The sequence below is a fragment of the Cyprinodon variegatus genome, unplaced genomic scaffold (genome assembly GCF_000732505.1).
Source record: "Cyprinodon variegatus isolate N-32 unplaced genomic scaffold, C_variegatus-1.0 Scaffold184, whole genome shotgun sequence".
Lineage (NCBI taxonomy): Eukaryota > Metazoa > Chordata > Actinopteri > Cyprinodontiformes > Cyprinodontidae > Cyprinodon > Cyprinodon variegatus.
The window spans coordinates 499543-518887 of NW_015150637.1; the positions used below are offsets into that span (position 1 = coordinate 499543).

Here is a 19345-nt window from a genome sequence, read left to right on the forward strand (position 1 = left end):
TCTAAAAACCAGTGCTGCATAACAGCAGTGCTCCAGATCACAAGGTGGAGATAATAAGCTATATAAAGGTACGTTTTCCATTAAATCTGTCTTAAATGACCAATCTCTCTTAGTATCCCATTCATGCCTCTGGTATCAAATGTGTTGATATGTTTTTCTTTGCATGTGCATCAGTCTGGTTTTTATGTTTGCAGTACTTTTTGAATTTGTTAATTTAAGTATTTGCACAACATTTGCTTAACACCTCAGCCACAGTTTTGTCTTTTTTTCAACAAATCACACACTCCACCATTCCCCAAAAAACAGGAAACAGAGAAAGTGTTGGAGCGATCACAGGGTCAAAACACTATTTGTTTATATCCAACTCTTTCCTTTCTTCAGCATAAATATTCAATGAAACATATTTGATTTTTATATATATACTTTCTATCTTCTGGCTGTAAAGAAATATATTCTTCCAGCTCTAATGAAATAGAGGTCCCTCTGCTAATACACATGGAAAAGGTCACTGAAGGATAAAGTAATGCCACAGTGGGGAGAATTACACAAGTTGATTATAGATGAAAAAGCCAATATCCAACATTTATATATCAAAAAGGGCTTTTGACATAGATTGGATTTTTGGTTATCAAAATGCAACTTTTCTCCTTTTGTCTTTTAAATTATAAGCCATGGCCAAGCAACAGAATATATTGGACAGAACTCACTTTACCTAATAATCTCTACAAAATGAGAATCTCTTTATATTGATTCAGAATCCCAGCTTATGTCAATATTATGGTATATCTCCCATCAGTTCCAGCCTCGCTGGGAGTTCACTGCTCTGCTTTTCAGATGCACATTGTTTACACACCGGAACAGGTCATTGGACTGGAGGAGCTTTAGCTGCAAGAAGCTGACAGCTCACCCACCTAAAAAAAAACAAAAAAACTCAGCAAATAGACTGAAACATTGCTGCTTCATAAGTGCAGGTTTGTGCATCTAAAATGGTCATTTGTAAAAATGAAATAAATAAACACATTTTGATTCAGAGATCCATCCATCCATCCATCCATTATCTGACACGTTTGTCCCAATTGGGGTCGCGAGGGGTGCTGGTGCCTATCTACAGCTGTCAATGGGCGAGAGGCGGGGTAAACCCTGGACAGGTTGCCAGTCCATCGCAGTGATTCAGAGATGTTACTGATTATTTTTAAGGTCATCTAGAGGTCAAATATCCCCCCATGAAGCTCCGAATTGAATATAAATTATCTACTTCTCCATTACTACTGTATTTCAGCAGGTAAAACTGTTGTTTGTTCTGATGTTGTTTTTAAGATAGAATAATTTTCTAATTTCAGCTGATGATGTCACCATCCGACCAGACATTAGCCTTGAGCTAATTTCCTCATATAAAAGTATTGCATAACATCACATGTCATTCCTGTGCTGGTATTGAATGTAACAGTAGGCTTGTTTACCTTATTTAGTGGTTGGAATGATTGTTTAATATTTATTAAACAATCAGCCTCCCAGACCCTTCAGTTTGGACCTGCCGTTACCCCTGGCAACACCATAGCATTTCCCGTCAAGGTCTTGTTGTCGGTGAATCACATTAAAGGACAGGTGAAACTTAACTTCAAGGAATGCTGCTAAATTGTTCTCTGTGAACAACTTTTGAATCGGCTTGGGAAAAACATTTTTTTTTTTTTGGAAAAGCCCCAGAATCAGAAAAAAAGAGTCCACTTTGATTCATCCAGAGCTGATGGTGGAATTTAGCAGGACTTCCTTGTGAATCCATGCTGGGTAGTGGGCAGCGACTGACCAGGGGCTTTGCTGGAGTTAAGGGAGGATGATGAACAATCCCTCAAGGGCTAAATTAAAACAGCTTTTTTTAAAGCCACCTATAAACCTCTTGAGAGCATTCATTATTTCTACCTTTGTTAACATTATTTTCTCTGTATTCCATTTTAACTGAAAAAAGCTTTTCCTATACCCAGCCCCTGATTAGTTGCCGCTTCATTATTTCATGAAAAAGTTCAGATTTTTCTACTTCAACAGTCAGTAAAAGTGGATAAAAACTTTGCTCTTCGGTTTATTAAACTTCACCTTCTATATGTACAAATGTTTTTTTTCCACAGGACACATAAAATAGTACATCTTTAAATAATGTCTTTGGGAGTGTCTGTGGACATATCCAGCCCCGGTAATGGTACAGTGATGGTTGAAACAAACACACATTTACAAGAGCTTAAAAAAAAAGCAAAAAAACAATCGTTTTTGATTTTTTTTTCTGTAAGAAGTCATTGAGAAAGACAGATTTTCTTTTTCATAGGGCCTGTTAGTTCTGTAACAAGATGAATATTTGAAAGCATTTATTTCAAAAACTCAATCATGCAGTTCCCTGAGGTCAATGAAACTATTAGCAGCAAGTCTGAGGACAGTGACAAGTGAGCCATGTTGCTATTTTAGCAGTGCAGCTCTTTCACTTCAGTGTTTCTTTTAAATTGACATTTTAGATCTTAATAAGCATGATTTAAAAAAGCTCCCTGAACTGGGCCATCCTTTGGTCATAAGCAGTCCCTGCACAATGCAACCTGTCCTTTTTGGTAGTCCCTACATGGGCAAAGGCGTTTGTATTTGGGACTAGAACCAGCACAGCTAAACAATAGAGGATCGTGCTGTAGGCTGCATTCAGCATGCTCTGCAGAGAAGGCAGGAAAGAGGTGGTTCATCTCAGATTCTACTCCTTCACATTGGAGGTCCAACCTGGGCAGAGAAGGAAAAAGATAAATGAAAATTCTTTAATATATTTGACATTAATGCCTGCACAAACGCCTTAGGAGATCCATGATTATTTGACATACATATTTATTATTTATGTTACAGTGCTTCCTTCAGACACTCTCAGGCAGAGAGGAAATTCTAACCCGTTGGGTTGAGCTGAGAGCATTTTCCCTTTTTAAAAGTACATGTCCAAATGAGGCATGAAACCATTTGCTGTGTTTTGTTTTAGAAATTTGTTTTGTTTGCTGTTTTAGATCTATGAGATTAATTGAGAAATGGGTTAAAAAGAAAACATAAATATAACCTAATGTTTTAAATCATGCTTTAAAGAAATGTTTGCATTATTTCCTTATTTATATCATCCAATCTAATTATTTCATGCCCTTGGTAAAGGGGGTTCCTTATAGCATTTCCTTATAAGTTACATGTGGTAAAATGTTCCTCAAATCTCTATATATTTTTCATAAACTATCCAAATAGCAAAGAAAAAACATCTTACGCGCTGAATGCTTCTTTGATGTTGATAAAACGATACAAGGCAGGTTCACAGATTAGTCCTTCACTCTGGCATGCTTCCACGCATGACTGGCCTTGTAGTGATGTCAAAAGCCGGAGTGCAGTAAGAGGAGGCCATGATGGGAAAGAGCTGGCATTGGAGCCCCATTTAAGCATTTTTGAGTTAGGCAAAGGGAGGAAGGGCCCTTTGAGCAAATCCCACGATGTGTTTACTGGAGGAAAGGGAACCTCGGGTGAGCAAAAGTCCTGCAGATCCAAAGATTCACAAGTCACAAAAAAAGAAAACAGTTAAATTCTTGTTGAATACAGTAACGTCTCAAAGAAATAAAAAATGTAATGTAACTTTTTTTTGTTTTTACAGTGAAACAGTTTCAATACACTTTGCATCACTGGAGTTAGCATCACTGCAAACAAGGAGCCCTAACATAGGTAGGCAAAACAACAAAAGAGCCTGCCATAAGTGTGTGGTTGTGGGAGATCTAAAGGCAGATGTGCAAACCATTTCAGTTCAGCCCAATTAAAAAGACAGAATTTTGTGCAACTAGCAATTTAATACTAGTACACCCACCCACCCCTGCAGTCACGATTTAAAGGATGTGTAAGAGGCGACCTTAAAATGTCCCCCTTTTGCCTGATGGTCCTCTGTTGGTGGATGTATTGACATGAAGGTACACTCTTCAATAGATACAGTATGACACTGCACACATAGCTTTGTTTTCATGACATATGGAAACATTTCATTGACTTCCAATCATTCTATAGTTATGTTTACCCTAAACATAACTATTACCAACACATATCTAACCCTAATCCCATACCATAATACCATACATGTATATATATATATATTTTTTATTTTATTTTATATACTCTAATAATCCCAGAGGGAAATTACTTCTCTGCATTTAACCCATTCCCTTGGGGAGCAGTGGGCTGCCATTGTGAGGTGCCCGGGAAGCAGTGTGAGGTTAAGGGTCTTGCTCAGGGACCCAGAGTGGCAGTCTGTGGGAGTGGGGGATCGAACTCACAATCTCAGGATTCCCATATGTACCTGTAAGTCCCCTACATGCAGGTAAAACACGTCCACCCACACACACTGAATCTTGGTTCTTTAAAGGCTCTGTGATGGCTGTACTCTGGTTTCTGTTAATATTAAATTCATTTATTTTTGTAAACATGCCACAATTTTAAATTTCAGTCATTGTGCTATTATTTTGGTTTATTTGCATAAAGACGGTCTGCAGTCCTGCTGAATTATTCTGCTGGCCTGCACGGACATCTTATTCCCCACTGATGTTATTCTACAACAGTTTTCCTGACCTTCAAAATATATTAAAAATGCTTACAGAAAGTATGTCCTTTTCTATACTTGGTTGAGCTCCTGTTGCATGAATTCCGTGCACGTGGTATGGGGTAATTGTCCTGTTGCACTGTATAATGAAAGCCCACATAGCTTTGAAAGTGTCCTTCGGATCCCTTTGTGTGACTTTTTTAGGGTCTGGCCTTTCATGTTTTGAATTACATAGATTTATGTCCATAGATTTGCTATTGGGTTCAGGTCAGGAAAATCTGCTGGTCAGTCAAGAAGAGGAACTCAATGGTGATTGAACCAACTTGGCAGCTTGGGCAGGTACAAAGTCCTTGTAGAAAATAAAACCAGCATCCATATAGTCAGCAGAGGAAATCATGAAATACTCTAGAATTTCCTGGTAGATAAAAATATTGATTGTGGAATCAGAAAACAAAGGGGATCAACACCAGAAAATGACACGGTACGCCCAACCATTACTGACTCTGGAAGGCTCACAATGGACTTTAAGTAACATGGATTCTGATCTTGTCTTCGCTTACTACTGTGGTTCATACTAATGAGCGCTGCAGTTCTATCTGTTGCTGGTGAACCTTCACCTACCACACTTCTTCCTTTAACTAAATTTTCTGTAAATACAGAACTTGGTCAACAACCAGCTGACCTTTTATGGTCCTTTTCCCCCCTTTTGAGTGGTTTCAATGATTAAAGTTCTCAAAGAAACCATTTGCATTTGTCTATGAAATAAAATCCCAGTTCAACAATGAAAGATTATGGTTGTAACTTGATAAAGTGTAGAAAAAAAGAAAGCAGAGGAAAAACTTTTGCAAGACAGACTTCTCCAATGAGGTAGCGACAGCTGGGTAAAACTGAGGTTCTCATAGAACCTGTTGTCATTTAAGCCTGCACTTAATCTATAAAATAAATCTGTATGATTTGTTCATAATTGCAAATCATTCTTACAATTAATGCTCAGTTTTAAATGTGACCAAAAAAGAAAGTACTAACTGTATCTGACAAGTTCTGACAATTTACATGGAGCAAAACATTTTTCCGAATAACAAATAAGACGTTGAGGCTGAACTCTACTGCAGTGAGTCACTAGATTAGATTTCCCCCCCTAGCTGGGCCTATTAATAAAACCCAGGTAATAACATCTCTCTGACATGTCCCTCTGGCCTCTGGACCCGTTTATTAAACAAGCTCCCATGCCCACAGGCAATAACCAAGCTTCCAATCTCACAATCTCTGCTGCACCTACTTTCCTAAACACAGGTGACATTGTTGATCCCTCTTCTTTGCATGTACATGAAAAAGTACAAGGCACAGAAAGGATTGCAACTGCAAATCTTAATTTATACATTTGAAAATGTGTGGAGTTTAATTTTCTTTTCTTTTTTTTACCTGTGATCTTACAGTAATCATTTTTTCAATACCTGACTTCCCCCTCTCAAGGTTACCTTTTCAAGCCTAAAATCTTGTGAAAATTATGATAATGGGAGATTTTAATATTTTAAAGCAGTTACCCTTTGATCAGCATGCAATTGCTAGTTTTGATAGATTTGTTCTTGAGAAACTCTATAGGTGTATTATTTAATTATTATTTATTTATTAGGATTGGGCACAGGCAATATCATAAATGTTACTATGCTGAATACAACAACTTTTTGTTTGTTTTTCTGGATAAACCTAGGACTGAGACAATCTAAAACAAGCCCAAAGTACCATTTCATCCCACCGTCATTTTTGGTTTAGATAACATTTAAATAAAGCATTATATTCAGTTATGTCTCCAGCATCCATGTTATTAAAAAGGCCTCATGTGAGTTGCTTATCCATATTAAAGAATCACTGTGCTGCTATAAGACTCTCTGGCGTGATCATTGAAGTTGGACTGTAGCTCTGCCAATGAAAAGGGAAGAGCAGATGCTTTGCAGTGACATGACAAGGTAGATAGGTTCAGGGAAAATACTAAAGGATGTGTAAAAATAAGCTGGGGTTAGAACAGTTGTGGCTGACCATTAAATTCTAAAATTCAAATATTTCGAAATATATTTTTTACATGTGCAAGATAAATATTTAATCAATAATGACTAGTAAAGTTTTTTTGTTCCTCGATGGATTGGTCACGTATTTCCGTCCTAGGGTGCAGAAATCCTTAAAAGTTGTACATGTGCAGTAGCTCCTCTTCAATGCAAAAGATAGGATAATCCGGGGCACAGCTCTCCCGTGCCCAGAGCTGAACGCAGCTTTATTTGCACACCACCTCACGTCATAGCGTTGACGTCACAGTTGTTTGTTATAAGGTACGGCTGATTGACTGGTTTATATAATTATTTAGCAATGAGGCTTGGCTAACTGCATGCAGCAAGGCCGAAATTTTATTCTGCTTTCCCTGCCTCCTTTTTCAAACATCTGGATCTGACCCAGCATGTATTACGATAGGTGTTACTGATTTAAAGCACTTTTCAGAAAGTTTTTTAAAGTTGTTTTTTTGTTGTTGGCTTTCATGTAAATATACTGGTGTGATAACTTAGTATACATTTCATTAGTTTTTGGTATAAGTCTATTTTGAAGTTATAGCCCCCCTGTAGAAAACCACACCAGCCACCACTGGGTTAAAACTGATAAAGGTTACATTGTGAGAAAAGACAAAGTGAAAAAAAAAAATGGCAGAAGGAAAAGGGACAGGGCTCTGACTTGAAATCTGCAATTTAGGTTTGTGACCTCAGTCAGTCACAGTTAGCGTTAGCATGTTGGATTTATTTCTGACCCAAAAAAATGGCTACAAGGTACAGCGGAGGGTAAAATATAACTTTCAGCTGTGAGAGCAAACGCTTTTGAAAGAGTAACATGACATGGCTTAAGGTTTATGTTTGTAAATATCATTTAAATATAATGATTTTTGGACGGATGTAAATAATTCAGCTGCAAATGATTGATCAATGCATCTCTGTTATAGTGGAGCTTAAAGAGTGCACAATGGGAAACAGTGACAAGGCTTACATTGCTTTCAGCTAGCAACTCAAAAGAAGGCAACAGGTGACTCGGGCTGTGAGGAAGAAAGATTAGTGATGAAATAAAAATTTCTCATTAAATAGAAATTTAGACCAACAACTCAGTGTACACGTGAATGCAACAGGAGAGAAAAAAACTGTGCAGAGGGAACAACACATTATAAATGACTAATCCTTTCAACATTTCTCAGAACACATGCTGAAATAAATACACTTATCCCAAAAAAACGACTAAATATATTCTACCATTAACTTTGTAAGAAAGAATCATCCTTTGTGTTTTTTCACAGTCAGGTGCATCAGAAAATGAAGGATCTGAGTGTTCCCACTGGCTGGCATGTATTCAACATTGATCAATGCAATATCCAAAAAACAGTTCAGACAAAAAATATATCCATCTCTAATGAAAAAAAACAATACAATTCCAATAAGAACTCCAGCTGTCTATGGGTGAGACACAGGGTACACCCTGGACAGGTCGCCAGTCCATCGCAGGTCAACACAGAGACAAAGAGGACAAACAACCATTCATGCACACACTCACACCTAAGGAGAATTTAGACAAGTCAATTAACCTAACAGTTATATTTTTGGACTGTGGGAGGAAGCCGGAGTACCCGAAGAGAGCCCACGCATGCTCAGGGAGAACATGCAAACTCCATGAAGAGAGACCCCGGGCCGGGAATCGAATCCAGAACCTTACACGATACACCACATGACATGAAATATGGAGTATCAGTATAAACAAGTGTTAACAGTTGTCTGAGGAGCACAACTGCTGCAGCTCTTAAAGCTCTAAGAACATAGTTGTCAATTTTAGTTAGTAAAAAGTATCTAAACTACAATAGTGCTCTTCCAAATAACTGCATTTACAAGTAGTACTCCACCTCTATGGTGGTAGATTTGTGTCTTTATTAAGCAACCATAAAAGGTTGCTTCAGTGAAAAAGAAAATGATCAAACAAAGAAAGTTCAAATGAAAAAACAAACACCAAAAAAAAAAAATTTTGAAGGGAAGGTTTTTTTTTTTTTTAAATGTAAAACCTTATGGAGTGGTTTTTCTTTTTAGACACAAACATCCCACAGTGGGTAGCAGAGCAATACAGGTCTAGAGTTCCACACCAGACAAGACCCCAGGTTTAGACTGCGCAAGGAGGCCACAATTCAGCACATAACCGCAGGGTGTAAGATGCTGGCAGGGAAAGCTTACAAGGAGAGCGATAACCAAGTGGCTGGAATAGTGTACAGGAACATCTGTGAAGATTAAGGGCTGGAAACCCCAAGGTCAAAGTGGGAAACCCCTCCAAAGATGGTAGTGAATGACTGAAATCCTGTGGGACTTACAGATACAGACATACTGAATGGTAATGGCAAACCAACCGGACATTGTGGTGGTGGACAAAAAGCAGGGGAACAAAGCAATACCAAGTGACTGCAACATCAGGAAAAAGGATTATGAGAAACTAGAGAAATACCAGGGGCTCAGTGAACAGCTGGAAAAAAACATTTAAGGTCAAGGCATCAGTTGTGCCCGTAGTCATTTGGGCACTCGGGGCTGACCCCCAAACTTGAGGAGTGGTTACAGCAGATCTCTTGAAATACATCAAACATCTTGGTCCAGAAAAGTGCAGTTCTAGGAACAGCAAAAATACTGCGCAGAACCCTCACTCTCCCAGGCCTATGGTAGAGGACCAGAGTTTGGAAGAAACAAAGGGAGACCGCCCGCGGTGGGTGAGGAAAAGTTTTTTTTTTTTTGTTCATCCATTATCTTCTGATCTGTTAGGTTCATCCTGCATATCTCCAGCAGTCTATGGACCAAACTAGGGATACACCTAAGACAGGTTGCAAGTTGCAAGTCTGTTGCAGGTTCACACAGCGACACACAACCCTGAACACCCACACATCTGAGGACAATTTAGAGATACAAATTTACCTAACAGTCATGTTTTTGGACTGTGGGACGAAACCGGAGTACCCGTAGAGAACCCAGCATACACAGAGGGAACATGCATACCCAGTACAGAAAGACCCTGGGTCGAGGCCAACTTCATCATTTTCCAGTGTTTCATGTCATAAACAATGTATTTACAGAAACATCTAAATCAACATCAAAGTTAGGTTTCCTAAGGGGTCTTCCTGCATTTTTCACCTCAAAGCACCGTTTAATGTGTTCTGGCAATATTGCAGATTTTTAAATCAAACAGGGATTTACATAGAAAAGCATACTGTATGGATGTAGAATATAAAAACAGCCCTCTTGCTCTTGGCGTATTGGTGTATAATCTGGACCCCAAACCATCATTATGCTGAATACCCACCTGATTCTGAATATAGGCATGAACCCTTTCAAGCATTCCTTCACATGTATATTCATAGGGCAGGAACGGCTCCACCTGCAGAAAATTGATGATGATGAAGAAGAAACAGAGGAAGTCAGTGTGTTGTTGGTATGTATCTGCATGTTTAGAGCTAAACCATTGTAATTACAGCAGCTGAGCATCTACTAGTTATTCCCAGCTGACATATTCATTAGTGTAATTGTAGGAGACTTAAATCATGCCACAAGTTTCGCATAAAAATCAATGACCTAATACATCAAAGGTGGCAGTCTTGAAAATTAATTTCATTATTATATTTGGCGATGACTACATCAATAAATCATACAATGGATTAAAGATCCTGGAGCACGAGGGTGTTTTAATACAATCTGGACCATGCTTGTGCTTTTATTGGGGGGGCTTTTGACGTTTTTGGGTTCTGCTGGTAGAAAATGGTTTGAAATTTTCTGAGATGCTAATCGGTTAAACTTTTTTTTTCTCTGTTTGATACACTTGACTGAGAGGATTCACAACAAACTGGTGTCTTTCGAGACAGATAAACTACATTCGGAAGCTGTTGAAGTTTGATGAGATCAGGAATTATTTATTGAAATGATGAGCTATTTTGCCAGGTTCTCCTGTGGTAGTTTCTCACTTTAGATCCTCCTCATGGTAGCTAAACTACAACCTATAGTTCCGATCAGACCAACAGTGTTTTCCTTCATTTAAATTGATAAATGGTTCTTTTTAGTGTTCTGTTGCTTCTAGCTATCTCTTATTACATTATTTTATCCGAGTTAAATGAAATGTATCTGGCACCTCATCAGCTGTTCTCGGCTGCAATTTGCCTTTTGGGCATCTTTATATAATTGAAAGGAAGAAAAACAAATCATGTCTGGTCATTTGAATTTCTGTAAATAGAGCTTTTGTTTATGTAGGATAGAATTGTGCAGTGGAGGAAATATTAATTTGATCTGCTTTTGATTTTGTAAGTTTACACCAAGAGTACTTACTAAAGCAGTTCTTCATTTTAATGGAGACAGAAATTGAGGAAATTGAGGGGGGGAAATATATTACATTGGTTACTTGAATGATATTGTATGAAAAAGGGTATTTTACTCCCTAGAAGAAAAGCAACAAAATACCAGTACCAACACAACATGATGCTGCCCAACCTGTACTTCACAGTTGTGATGTTTTTATTTCTATTTTGTATATATCATTTTAATTGCTATTTCAAGCTAAACACTAAGATTTCAGTTTAATGAAGACAAAGGACATGTCTACTAAAAAAGAAATCCTACTTTCTAACTCAACGCACTAACGTCTGTCTTTATGCTGGTGTCAGACTAACTGCTCCTTCCTTTCTAAGCAGCCTTTAAAACGTCAGAATTTATTTTATTCTAAATTATAAATAATTTGTAGAGACTTGAATGGAATTTTCAAGATAATTCTAATCTAGGCTTGATAATTTCTAAATGTTTTACATTAATTCACATTTATTTCTTGGATACAGCACCTCTGTCCTTTGTGAGTGGTGTTATACAGTAGATAGACACTTGCATATCACAGCTTAAACAGGTGAATGCAGCACTGTAAGGCATCTGGATAAAAGCTGCCATTAAGTATGCACCATACTCTTAGAGGTGTATTCTTGATCTCTTGCCTGATTTATTTTACGTTTTGCTCGAAAGCTAAAACACTGAAAACATTGTTTGAGATTTTATAAAATGTTTTTTTTTTTCTTTACTACATTTGAAATTTTAAATCAAATGTTCCACCTTTGCTTTGCTAGCTTACTTTGCATACTGTGTGCAAGAGTTGATTTAGCACCATCCAAAGGTAACACAATCCACCTATCATCACAAAATAATTACCATGTCCACACAAAAGCAAAGTCTTACCAAGCAGACTAGTTGCTTGGCAACAGAGGCTGTGGGAACTTCTCCCATTGCTCATAGCCTATAAAAAGTCAAACGCAAAGCCCCTTGAGAACTTTGAGACCTTGGCATTTTGTTGGACCGAATGCAGGATGTGATGTGTTGACGATGATTAAAGGCCTTAGTGGGTAGATTTTGTGATAGAGCCAGATAAGCTTTTTACATTGTTGACTAAAGTTGAAAGTGGCCAGCCTAATCAAAAAATCCCTCAAACCCTAATAACCTTAATAAACCTTAAATATATACAAATCATAGCATTTTTTTGTATCTATGTTTAAGATTTTATTTGTTTTTTTTTATTCATTTTTACTAGCAACAAAACATAAGTGACACCTGATTCCTGTTTGGTTTTTGTGTGTAATAATATAATCTCCAGCCTGTGCTCTTCTGCCATTATTCATTTTGCATGTCGAGTATTGCAATATCTTCCCGTTGAATCAGCACTTTAAGGTGTCTAACAGGGTTACGACTTGTACTTTGTTTTGCCTCTATCAGCAGGAAACACCTGGCTGGTAGAAGTGCAGATGCGTTTCTGCACAACGAGAAGTTTGGCAGTGACTCTGGGTTGTTCTGGTGACAGATTGAGAACAGCGTGATTGATTCATTCAATGTAATGCAAACAACGCTCGCTGCCTGTGGGGCTAGCCTTCAGAAAGCTGCTGTGTAAAACCAGGTGTGGGCACAGTTTACCAGTGAAGCCACTCAATATCTGCAACAATTAGAAGCGAAGAGAGCAGAGAGGAAGCCAGCTAAGCAGTCTGTTATAATGTCAGCTGTCAAGATTAAGAGAAGGGTCAAAAAAGTAGGTCAAAGCAAGCTGAAAGAACTCATTACAATCACAATGTGTTTTAATATGTAGCAGCATGCACTTTAGTTTAGGCAGAAAACACATGCAGTTAACGTACATCGATCTTCATGATCTCACGTATGGTTGCTTCAAATACTTCAGAGTTATTGAAGTCAATGGTGATGACATGCGGCCTGCCGATATACTCCTCTGCGTAGGGATGTTGAGAGGACACCTGTGACAGGCATAAAAAGGACTTTTTTAAAATCACAGTAAAAGTAATTTGTTCAGACTAAACTATGAAGTGTTCTTCTTAGTGGATTTTCTTATAGTCACATTTTGTCAGCTTATAGCCACAAACTTCAGTACCTTTTATTGGGATATTAATGTGATACACTAAGGCAGTAGCACAAACATTTGCAATGCATAAAAAAAAAAAAAAGCCTGTGTCAATTTTGCTATAAAAGGAAAAAAACTGAAACAAATTGTGTTCAGCCGAAACGAAAACTTTCACCTTGAGTCTCCCTCATGCTTATTACTGTAAAATGTGAGGGTAAGTTTCCACCACTTTTTAACATTATATAGATATATTTTTAAGCTGAACATATATTTTTACCTGATCACACTTTGAAAAATACCTAATTCTCATTAAAACTTTATTGCTGCAAAAGGGTAATTTCAATTACATCTGTAATTGTGTTATGTGCAATTAACAGTCATGTTAGAGTCTTTCTAAATAAAAAGATCAGATTCAAATTTTAACTACTACTCTGCCATTTTAACACACATGCATACCCTAAGGGTTCTAGTCATATACTGTAGCTTGTGTTGTGTTGTCCTGCTGGAAGTTAAGCTTTTACCCGTGTCTGAGGTCCTCCAACATGTTTTTTTCCAGCATTGCAAAGGTTTTAGCTTCATCTGTCATCCTATTAACTCAGATTCGCTTAATGTGATACTGCAACCACCATGTTTCATCAAAGTAAGAGTTTTTTTTTTTCAGAGAAAGGTTTAGTTGGTTTTCTTTCACACATTGTTTTGCATAGTAGTCAAGTTATTTTGTTTCAATGATGTCTGACCAGATAACTTCTAGCACTTGAGTGACAAATGTGACTTCCTTTGCTTTTCTTACTAAAGTTTATTTCTTTCTGGTTTTGTTATATACAAATCTTTGAAGGGAATGATTAATAATTAAAATGTTTATTACCATGTTGAAGGGGTGATTGAATGAGTGTAGTAGTAAAACACTGTGAAGTCCTTAAACTTAATAAAAACCTTTCCAAAATTAGGCCATTTAGCATGTTATCAATTCAGTTTCAATAGCAGTTAGTTGCACTAAATTTTTAATTTGAGCAAATCTAACACATTTTTTCCCAACAAAACACATTAATGTTTGGATTTGTTATCGGAGGTAATGTGAAGTGGTCAATATTTTTGCAACAAATTTCACATGTAGAAAAGCAGGCATGATGAAACTTAAACAAACCATATTTTAGTTATGCTAATGTATCAGAGCTTTTTCAGCCATCGGGTTCATAACAGCTTCTAAAACTGGGTAAATATATCCCCAGCACACTCATATAAGTTACAGCTCCTGATGCCCTTAGATAACTGCCTTAAGTAATGATTAAAAAAGTAGAGCTTTTGGAGGGTTGTTCATCTCAAGAATACATGTTCTATTTAACACAAGATAAATAAGCATTTGTTGCTTCTGAACTTAATGAATGGAAAACATTTGAGCCAACTCCACATTTATTCAGACCGAATGTCTCACCAAGTTTCCCTTTGAGGTCAAACTGTAAAAACATAAGAAAAAAATGCAAAATACTGCAGTATAAACCAAAACACTGAAGTTAAAAATGTCTATGCAAAAACCTTATAGGGACGTTTTAACAAGCTAAGCCTTTTGAATACACCGGGAAACATCGCTTTGTCTTTGCTTTTTTCCTCTTGCAACAACAATCAAAGAAGTGTTTTACAAAATACAACCTAAAGCAAGACCTGATTTGTTTATAACAAAATACTATGTTATGATTCATGATAATGTGCATTAATAAAGCAAATCTCACCATATCCGTATGTATATTTTATGGAATAATTTGATATTAAGAACATTTGATCATTACATTATCCCTATGTACTCTGTAAAGAACAAACTCAGAAGTATAAAGAAAATAATGATCATTGTTTATAAAACTTAGCTCTTTGGTAGAGCTGGACTGGACTACAGGCAGTATAAGCAAATGGTAGGGGGGCTGTAGCTCTGTTAGGGTGCACTGGGTGCATCAAGTTTTTTGTTTGTTTTCAAACAGTCTATAACTAACATGCTATATATAGTTTTATTTATTGAGTTTAACAAACCACTAGTCAAACAACACCTTGTCAGCAGTGCAGAGTATTCCAGTCGGTGCACCCTGCTACCAAGATACCAGCCAGACAGACAACACAGAGAGTGTTAGCTTAGCTTTATCAAGCACCCAGTAGCAACCAACCCAACAGACACTTCCACACACACATCAACTGGCTGGCCATCACCTCAAAATGCCCTTCTTGAAAAAATATTTACCTAGCTTGGTTTGGGATAAATATTATTCAGATATACAGATATAGTAGTCGGTATGTAAATAATAATAACAATAAAAATGTAGGAGCTGGTATAATATTATCTAAAGCGAAATATAAGACTGTCTAGTTTCAATTTCCCAATAGTAATCTAATATTGTTCAGTCATACTTGTAATAGTTGAAAAGCTTCCATTGCAATGTGTTTTGAGCTGCTATGATTAACCAAGGTCTACTCCTACTTTTTCTGTAAATATTGACAGAAGGCAGGCCTAATAAGGCTTATCATAAGTAAAACTTAAACCCATTAAATTCTTTTCAGAGGTGTTTTTTTTGTATCTTTGAAACCCAGACCAATTGGGGCTATAAAACATCTGTGTTTTATAGCTTCCTTGTTGATTCTTTCTGTGTTTAAATCATTTAGCTAAATTTCTAAGTGAGAAATAATGTTTATTGGACCTGAAATAAATTTCTGCCACCAGCAAATACTGCATTATTATTTTTGGGGTGGATTGTGGTTCTTGTCGGGAAGGGGATGATAAAACATATTTGTGTCTGGGGTGCTTAATTGGCAAGGCCCGACCCTTCTCTTTGGCTCTGCCCAATGAATAAGGAAAACTATCAAAAACAGTTATTACAATTTAGTCTTTATGTAGAATTGAGTTTTACTGCACTGAGCCTGAAAGTTGTATTTCATTCAAAACCATGGGTAATTAACCTTTTAATGTTTGTTAATATAATAATATACATGGAAATAAAAGTTTTTATGCTTTGCTTAAAAATCAAACAGTTATAAAAATAAAGGATTATAAAAAGCAGGACTAAAAATAAAAAGAATGAACTTAGAGTGAACTTAGAGGAATATGAGAGCAGCAGAATGGTGGCAGAGGTAGCTAATGCATCAGTAAGGCCATGTCAAAGATCTCTATCACCAGAATTCATTGCACCACATTCCAAAATGACTATGAAACTTGGCTGCATACAAATTATGAGGTCAAATTCATATATGGCAAGCAGAATAAAAAAGCTGCAGTTCATTTTCTGTTTTGTTCCAACTGAAGAAGTGAAGCTTGTTGGAGGATAGAGGTACATGGAAGAACTTTCAGGCAGCAGCACCAATAAAAAAAACAAAATATTTGTTCCCAAGATGTAAATAAAGTAGTAGCACACATTTCAAATGTCGGCTTTATGCAGATACAGTGCCATTTTTTAAACTTTATAAAGTATTACTAAGTTTTACATAAGGAGGTATATTTTATTCAAAGATAATACACAAACATTTCTTCTTTGTTATTTTATATTGAGTAGCATGCCAGTGTTAAAAAAAGACCAGTTCGCAAAGGAGGTCAATGTGACATTTGTAACAGAAAATTCTTGCAGCAGACACTGTCTTTATGATGAAAAATTATGTGATTTAATTGGTTCTGCATCTAGAAATGCTTCTACCCGAAAGCGACATCCCAGACTCTACAGACCTCAGTTAGCATGATAAATGTTAAAGTTTATGACAGTTTAATTAGAAAAAAGGAGGAACAAGTATGGCCTACTTTAGAAGGCTTTCATGAGGAGTATGTCTATTCTCCCTATACAAAAAATGTGCTGACATGTTTGCAAAGTTAGATCTTAAGAAACCTATCCTTTGAACAGATGAGACTAATATCAAGATGTGTGGATTTTATGCAAACCAAAATTCTACTGTAAATCAGCCGAGTGAGCTGAGCTCATTCGATTTAGCAAACACTCGGTATCTGTCTTACAGACAAATTCTGTAAAACTGTATTAAACCCTTTTGCAAAGTTAAATGTTAAACTAACTGAAGAGTCATTATAAATGGTTATAGTGCAAATTGAAAAGAAACGTTACTTCATTGTGGTCTGTTTTAGCAAAATTGAATAAACCTCAGCTAGAAGATTTTTGAGTTTTAGTTTACAGTGTTGTGAAAAAAACACACTCCCCACAACAGACTTAAGCAAGAACATCATGCTCTCCACACTGAAAGACCAGGGTTTCCTCTAAAAATAGGCTCTGCATTGTCCCTTCTTGTAAACAGCATTATTGTTATATTTTGTTTGCACCCTAGTCTGTCATCCAGAGTCCTTTCTATAAATCCACTCCTCAAATCCATAATCATTCCACTGGACTTCCTTCAACTGAAGATAAGATGAATGTCATAAAACAGTCCACTCAGTTTCTGACAACTACAGTATTATCAGTCCATTGTCTGCAGATGAGGTGTTATTGTAATAAGTGTTCAAAGTGCTGTGCCATGTGTTGCTTCTGTACAGCTAACTACAGGATCAGATATTCATTATCAACATATTATTCACAAATAAACACACCAACAAATATGTACAGTTCTCTTCAGTTGTCCCCCCTCTGAACATAAACTACGGGCTTATCTACACTTGAAGACGCTTGCATCTATGTTAAAGAGGCATCTAATTTACACACACAACAGCACACACACACATTATGATCTCGCTATATGTAGTTTCAGTTCAATTCAATTCAGTTTATTTATATAGCACCAATTCACAACACATGTCATCTCAAGGCACTTTACAGTTCACAAGATCATACTTTCAGATTGATTTAAAGTTTTCTATCTAAGGAAAAGCAATTGATTGCATAGACTCATTGACTCAGATGCAATCCCTCAGACTAAGCATGCTTGTAGTGACAGTGGAGAGGAAAAACTCCCTTTTAACAGGATGAAACCTCCAGCAGAACCAGGCTCAGTGTGAGCGGCCATCTGCCGAGGCCGACTGGGGTTAAAGGAGACAGAAGCAGAGAGACAAAAAGCGACTGTAAAACACGGCCTCGTCCAGGAGACACACAGCCAGGCAGGCGAGCTCTGAGCCAACTCCCAAGTAAATGGATGAAGAGAGCACATCCAGCCAGTCACAGTCAACAGTGATTGTGAGGATCATGTGCTGACTTTGATTGTTCTTCAGTCACTTTCAATCCCTTCTAAGTGTGCCCTATCCCTGAAAATGACTCTAAACCTTAAGAATACCAGTGCATAGCTAACCCTAACCTTATCCTAAATTTAGTTNTTAAAAATGAAACTCCTATCAGATTTATAGTCCCCACCCTGCAGATCTATTAGAATCTGTCCTTAAATTCCAGCCAAACCCATTTACACAGTAACAGATAAAAACCTTTAGATAAACCAAACATTACCGCCACATATCTGACTCAGTAACCATTAAAACAACTATTTTTGTTCATTGAGTTTTTTTCAATAGATAACATTCAAGCTAGCCGTCTACTGAAGGGTGACAAGACTCTAGAAAAGTTACATTTTCTCATTCAAGATCATCTTGATTTGGTGTGACAGTAGGCCTTAGAGAGTTTTTAACCATGCCGCTGACCAAAGTGCGAAATACGGGGGGGTCCGGGGGGGCTCGACCCCCCCGATTAACCCATAAGACCCCCTCAAAGTCTTAAAAAGCAAAATTTAAACGGGGTCTTAAATTGTCTCAAAAAAATTTAAAAATTTAATATTTTTTTGTCAATAATGGTCACTAATTGTCACTAATGTTTTTTAGCGCAACATGTCCAGTATTAAATTTCAAAACCTTTATTCACAAATATGCTCTGTTTTTTGCAAAGTGGAGCCAGCCAATCATGTTCGCGTATGCAAATTAGCCAACGCGTTTTTTCGCAGTTAATAACACGGCCAGCGCGGAACAGATTGTGCGTAGACAGCATGTCTTCACTCCTGTTGGTGGACCTCAACGGACCTCCTCTGGACAAATTCGACCCATTTCCATTCGTCAGAATCTGGATTAAAGCAGGACATGTGCGTGCATGAAAGAGAGACTTTGTGCATGTGTGTGTTTTCATAGACTGTCTGTCTATTCAGGCTCTTGCCCACTCCACCAGATTCGCAGAAAGCTTCATCCACCAAGCTGTCAGGAAGCTGACCCACCTCAAAAAAAAAAAAAACACTCCGGACAAACTGTCTCCTGCACTACTATTAATACTTTATTTATTTACTGTTATTTTGCACTGTTACTGTTACAAATGCTATATCTTACATAATTGGTAATAATAATAATATTTTTTTTGCTGCCATTACCATCTGCCTTTTTGCACTAGCATAAGTATTGCATATTTTATATTATTGTAC

At 37.2% G+C, this 19345-nt stretch overlaps 1 protein-coding gene across 1 annotated transcript in view; it reads right to left on the reverse strand.

Moving 5' to 3' along the window:
* Positions 1 to 2082: 2082 nt before the first annotated feature.
* LOC107087440 (alpha-1,6-mannosylglycoprotein 6-beta-N-acetylglucosaminyltransferase B-like) overlaps positions 2083 to 19345 on the reverse strand; it is a 32987-nt gene continuing 15724 nt past the window's right edge. The window contains exons 2-5 of the mRNA XM_015379011.1: positions 12771 to 12887; positions 9926 to 10000; positions 3266 to 3528; positions 2083 to 2748 (exon numbers count right to left, since the gene is read on the reverse strand). Coding sequence (XP_015234497.1) covers positions 2550 to 2748; positions 3266 to 3528; positions 9926 to 10000; positions 12771 to 12887 — 654 coding nt within the window. The 3' untranslated portion in view covers positions 2083 to 2549. The remainder of the gene's footprint in view (positions 2749 to 3265; positions 3529 to 9925; positions 10001 to 12770; positions 12888 to 19345) is intronic.